Here is a 6,000-nt window from a genome sequence, read left to right as displayed (position 1 = left end):
TGTGCACTAACGTTGGAGAATCATTTGCTTGGACACTAAAAGGCCCAGAAAGGGAGAGGGACAGAACATCAGTAGAAGGGGTCAACCGCTGCTGGTCAAGGCTGACACTGGGGAAATTGTACTGGGCTTCAAACAGTGTAGTAGAGGGGTTGACTCTGGTTCTGCACTCAAAAAGATCTGGATTTGAATCAGTGACTAGTGTGGTTTTATGTCGCGACCTTGCTGAGCCTGGCACACCTGTCTGGCTCCCTCCTTCTCCCACTTCAAGTCTTTAACAACCGTCACTTTTTCAGCTAGGCTTTCCCTGACCACACTATATACAGTTGCCTCTTTCCTTCACCCCCTAGTCCCCATTCTATTTTTCTCAGTATCATTTATCACCACGTAAAATACTGTGTTACTTATTTGTCTGTCTCCCCCGCTACAAGTAAAGCTCCATAAAAGCTTTGTCTATTTTATTTAGTGATAGATCCTCCATGCCTAATGTAGAGCTTGCCACACAATAGGCACTCAATAACTATGTGTTGTATAATAAACCCACGGGTAACCAAAAAAAAGGTGATATTATCTGCCCCTCTAGAGAGATACTAGGGCTGTAATGAGCATGAATGTGATAATGCAATTAAAGAGTTTGCAACACAGCGCCCAGGCACTTACTGACTGAATTGCTTTTTTCCTCCAGCTTTACTGAGGTATATAATTGACAAATAAGTTGATTGCATTACTATTAATCTAGGATGCTTCTTAGTTGGCTGAGCCCTGGGAGAGGGGTGAAGGGATCTCTAACTTCTCCGGCATATTTTTACTGTTGATCAGCCAGCCCCCTTTCCCCTGTCCCCTGGGTCATTCTCCCAGAGGAGTTTCCGGTTCCTCAACAATTAAACTAGGACAAGTCTAACTGGTCCTTCAGCACAGAGAATAAAGAGGATAAGCAAGAGCAGCCGACCTCTAACTTGGACCCAGAGTTTCTCCCCTCCTTTTCCTCATTCCCTAGTAGGTGACTCGGAAGGGATTTACAACAGCAACAGCGGCCTCTACCAGCTAGGTCGATTCCACCAGCAAAGGACAGGAAAATTTTCTATTGAAATGGCAATTGGGGGGCGGGGGTGGTGGGGAGAGTTGGTGTCCTTTTCCGCGCAGGCACATTCAGTCGCAACCCTGCGATTATCGCGATAGACGAGCGAGATCAGCGCTGGCCCTTTAACAGCCCCTTCCCGGGGGCCTGCCCCGCGCGTGCGCACTGCGGTTCTGCGCTTGTCATCATGGCGACGCGGGGCCATGTGCAGGACCCTAACGACAGGCGCCTCCGGCCCATTTACGGTGAGTGCCTGAGGCCAGCCTGGTTGCCGGCCGGACCCGCCGAGGGCTGCCGAGGCCGGGGCGAAGGCCCAGGAGAGGCGCTGAGGGGCCCGGAGCGGGGCTGGCGGGCACAGGGGGCAGGCCGCGCGGGCCTCTAGGCCGCAGCCACGGGCCTCGCGTAGGCGCCGGCCAGGCCTTCCTGAGCCCAGAAGCGGCAGCGCGCCGGTCGGGGCAGCGGCAGGTCGGCGGAGCTGGCCCAACAGGCAGGCCCGGTGAGGCACTTTCTCTCTCAGAGACCTGCGCTGCCCGAGTTATTAGAGCCGTACCAAGGGAGAGCCGACATCTCCCCGCGGTTGGAAGGAAGCTGGCTCTGGCATGAGAGTGGGACACCCTACTTGAAGGAAAATTCCCCCTAAAGACTTTTTCCTTATGCGAACGGGGCCTAGGGGGTTGTCAGACTAGCTGTGCTCGGTGCACATGGAGAAACAGAGGTCCAAGGGAAGGGGCTGACGCAAGGTCACCCAGATCGGGTCAGGAACAGGCCTGGATTCGAGGCTCCGGAGCTAGAGCTCTTTGGTGAAGAAACAGCTGCTCTGGGCACACGTGGGAGGCGGGGAGGGGGAGGGGGGTCTTGGGCCCAAAATAGCGGTGAAGAGACTGTGATAGCTCAGTCCGAGGGGCACACAGGCTGCTGCAGGGCTTTTCCTTCTTGCGGCTTCTCTGGTTTTCTCTGCAGCTTGCCTTCCGCGTGCTGAGTGGATCCTCCTCCATAACGTTTACTTCAACCCGCAGGCTTTAAGACCTGGATGTTATCCTGCTCCTCCGGTTGTGAAAAATCACAAATTTGAGTCAGGGAGAAACACCTTTTCAATAACAGAGAGGTTCTCTAATTGGACAATGGTCCCTATTGCGTTTCCTTTCCTCTTAGGGAGTTGTATGGTCTTGGTCTATCTCAGTTAATGGCGAGGAAGGCTTCAAGGTCAGTGGATTTTGCAAAATTAGAGCTTGTGTCTATAGTGTGGATGTTGCTAATTAGAGGCTTCTCCGCATGGCTGAGATCATTTAACTTTGGGGGGGAGGGGTTAACTGTGTTTCTGGCACAATTGGTTATGCTTTTATTTTGCAGTTTGTATGATACTTTACTCTCGCATCTCGTTTGATTCTAGCAACAACCCTGTGAAGTGGGCAATAATAATAATAGCTAACGTATATAGACTGCTCATTATGTCAGTCACTGTCCCTGTCCTTTTATTTGGGTTATCTTATTTAATCCTCACACATTCTCATGAGGTGGGTAGTTTTTTCCGGTCCCACCTATCTCCCTCCTCCCCCCCTTTTATTTTTCACAGATGAGGAAATTGGGGCTTTATTGATGTTGTGTAATCTGCCTAAGGTCACTCAGCTCACATTTGTTGGACCTAGGATCTGAACCCCCGCGGACTCTTCCAGGCTCACCCTCTTAACCACAGTGCTAGAAACCCCCTCACTTTGAGCTGAAGACACTGACTTGCCAAAGGTCACACAGTTGGTGAGTGACGGAGATAGGACTTTCCGTTTCTCCAGGGCTGCATATTCTCATGCCCTCCAGTGTATATTTTCAGAGGGCAGGATGAACTATACAAGGGTGATTGAGAATAGCAACTGAAACCAGGGTTCACAATTTGTAGCTCATTACAGCTCTGTGCAGCAGCTGCCTACAGACTTTTTTTTCTTTTTTAACTAAAAAGATTTAATACTTTTAAGAATAATTGGATTTCTAAAATTATTCTTGAGGACCAAAGAAAATGCCTTTGGTGTCCCATATGTCATTTAGAATTCATAGTGTTTTGAACTATCCAATAAGAAAAACCTTGTCCATTTCTCATTGCTGAACATCAGGATATATTAACCAGAAGTGACATGTCACGTTCTCAACACTGAAGGTAGAGTTACGTAATTTTTGTTATAGTTACATGAGAAAAAGATTAGAAGAGGCTTTCTTTAGGAGTTCCAAGGCAATTAATATAAACTGGCAGGAATAGAAGAAAGGGTTCAGACTGTCCTTGACTTCAGCACTTTGACCTCCAGACTTTGGGACAACCCCTGCTTTTGTGTTTAAATACGTTAGTACTCCTAAACCACTATTGTTCCTTGAATTCAGACATTCATTAGCTGACAAATGAACAGGCTCATGCATGGTGGTACTTGCCCACCAGCCAAAAGTTCAACAACTGTCAGCATTAATTGAGTGCTTATTTGTGTGCTAACTGTCCTGTTTGGTAGGAGGCTTATTGTGAGCCTAGCGGTAAACTGAAGGCCAGAGATGAACTTGTTCAGAGTTGTGGCTAGTAAATTGGAGAGCTGGGATTTGAACACAGGCGTTCTCACTGGAAAGCCCAGCCCTTCACTGAATTGAGATTCAGCAGCATGACTATTTTTGTACAGCATTATTTGTACTGCCCAGGTTTTAGGATTTTACAACTGTGGGAAACCTTGCCTGTGAGCTCAGCTCTTGCTAAATATTGTTGAGGGTAGAAGTGGACAGGGCTATAAGGGTGATTAGTTGTGAAATTGTGGTGGGTCGAAATTCTATTTTTGGTGTCTAGGTTTGGAGTAGCTTGTCTGTGCAGAAATTTGGTTAGTTGAACATCTTCAGAACGTGTCACATTACTCACAAATTGGTAAACTTGGGTATTGCAGTTTTGGTTTTTCAAAACCACCCTTGACCTTAATGGAACACCCGCTTTGTTGTTTATTCTCCTTTTCTAAAATTATTCTCTTGTGTCGTGTGGTTCTCAGCAGATTTTGTGCTCTCATGTGACTTGGTGAGCCTCAGTGCTTTCTTTTACCATTATTATTAATTTAAAAATGTTTTTAGTGGTTGGGGGAAGGGAGGTGGAAGTGATGGTCACTTGGCACAACCTGTTTTATTCTGTTCTGAAATTAGGGACATTTAAAAATCTCTGACTTAAGAGGCCAGCCCGGTGGCGTAGTGGTTAAATTCGTACACTCTGCTTCAGTGGCCTGGGGTTCCATGGTTTGGATCCTGGGCGTGGACCTATGCACCACTTATGAAGCCATGCTGTGGCAGGAATCCCACATATAAAGTAGAGGAAGATGGATACAGGTGGTAGTTCAGGGCCAATAGTCCTTAAAAAAAAAAAGCTCTAATTTAGACTTTTAAATTCTAAAAACATTTTAAACTTAAAAGAAAGATGTCAGTACACAGAAAATTCCTGGAAGAATGCATAGAGTAGAGGGTAGTGGGAGTATAGGATTCAGAAACTTAATGTTATACCTCTATGAACTGTTTGAGTTTTTTTTTTTTTTACCATGACGTGTATTATTTTTGTTATTTAAAAAATTAGTTAAAAAGATTTTGAAAAATCTAATTTAATAACGGGAAGCTGTCACAAATAATTGGTTCTTTGAACTTCCCGTTGTGGTCACTGTATGTATGTATCTCTCATTTATCTGATAGACTCCTCAGTTTCTGGAAGATTGTCTTTTTTCCCCCTCCCTGTACAGTTTGCTCATTTATGTATTCCTTTCTTCATTCAGCTTATTTGTTGAGGGTCTAAAATGTGCTAAGCACAGTGAAGATGCAGGGAAGAAGTGTGTATCAAACAGCACAGACGTGGTTTCTGCTTTCGAGGGGTCTCAACAGACTTTTTAAATGATAGTACACATAGTCGTTATATTTGTGTTAAGGGTTTTGAAGGAAAAGTACAGGTTGCCATGAGAGCATACAATACCGGCATCTTGGCTGTTGGGGACAAGTCAAGAAAAGATTCCCTGAGGAAGTTACATTTTACTTTGGACGTGAAAGAAGAGCGGAGGTTAGTCAGGTGATGAGATGGGGAGAGGGTGATGAAGAAAGAGTGTGTGTAAAAAGGTCCTGAGAAAAGGGTTGTGATTGGAATGTAGAGATGAGTGACAAGAGGCTACTAAGGTAGATGGACTCAGAGGTTTGTAAGCCATTTTAAGGATTTTGAAATTGTTTTAAAGACAGTGGGAAGCACTGGTGAGATTTAACCAGGGAAGTAGGGTGATCAGGCTTTCATTTTAAAAAGATAACTCTGAATACTGTAGGGGAAATAGTTTACAGGGGGGGAAATGTAGGATGTGAGGCAATCAGTTAGGAGGCATTATTCATTTTTAAATTCAACCCCCCCCCCCCCCCCCCCCCCCCCGCACATGTAGGTATTTAACAAAACCTTGTTGATTGAAAGAATGTGTCACCTCCAATTTGTATTCTTGGTAAAAGTGAGGCTTCTATTCTCAGACATTTAGGATTTTTAAGCAGAGGGCGTTGTAATTTAAAGATGGAGCTATGTTGTATTCAGTCATCTTCTAAGTTGGAGCACGATCTTAGTAGTCTCTGAAGCTGTCGTGGGGAGTGCAAACAGTGCAGGTTGTCATTTCAGCTGCTCTGGAGGTTTTCATGGCAGCTGCACGGACACACACTTAAAGGCTTTCTTTTTTATTTGCAAGACCAATCTCTTCCTACTGGCAGTATCCCTACGTATGGTTGGACAGATTAATCCCAGGGCCTCTTCTGTAGGGGAAGTAGACAGTAGGCCTGCATGTTTCAGAGTCTACTGCACGGAAGAGGAGCTTCTGTTGGAACTGTTGCCTGGGAGGGTGGCTTGCTCATTCATTCAACAAATTTTGATAGTCTCTTGCCAGTGATTTAACCCAATGTTTCCCAAATTTCTATCA

At 45.6% G+C, this 6,000-nt stretch overlaps 1 protein-coding gene across 3 annotated transcripts in view; it reads left to right on the top strand.

The window, feature by feature from the left end:
* The first annotated feature begins 1,203 nt into the window (after positions 1–1,203).
* The window catches only part of NAA25 (N-alpha-acetyltransferase 25, NatB auxiliary subunit), a 68,015-nt gene continuing 63,218 nt past the window's right edge, over positions 1,204–6,000 (top strand). The window contains exons 1-2 of one of the 3 annotated variants that reach the window (XM_046639649.1): positions 1,295–1,320; positions 2,228–2,278. Coding sequence is in view for 1 of the 3 variants with exons in the window: in XM_046639648.1 (XP_046495604.1) it covers positions 1,263–1,320 (58 nt within the window). In the remaining 2 variants the exon portion in view is untranslated. Of the gene's footprint in view, positions 1,321–2,227; positions 2,279–2,753; positions 2,828–6,000 lie in introns of those variants that run through there. The other 2 variants (XM_046639648.1, XM_046639650.1) reach the window with 2 other exon arrangements.

The sequence above is a fragment of the Equus quagga genome, chromosome 15, assembly GCF_021613505.1.
Source record: "Equus quagga isolate Etosha38 chromosome 15, UCLA_HA_Equagga_1.0, whole genome shotgun sequence".
Classification (NCBI taxonomy): Eukaryota; Metazoa; Chordata; class Mammalia; order Perissodactyla; family Equidae; genus Equus; species Equus quagga.
The sequence above is the reverse complement of the archived record's forward strand: the minus strand, read 5'-3'. Positions and strand labels throughout refer to the sequence as shown.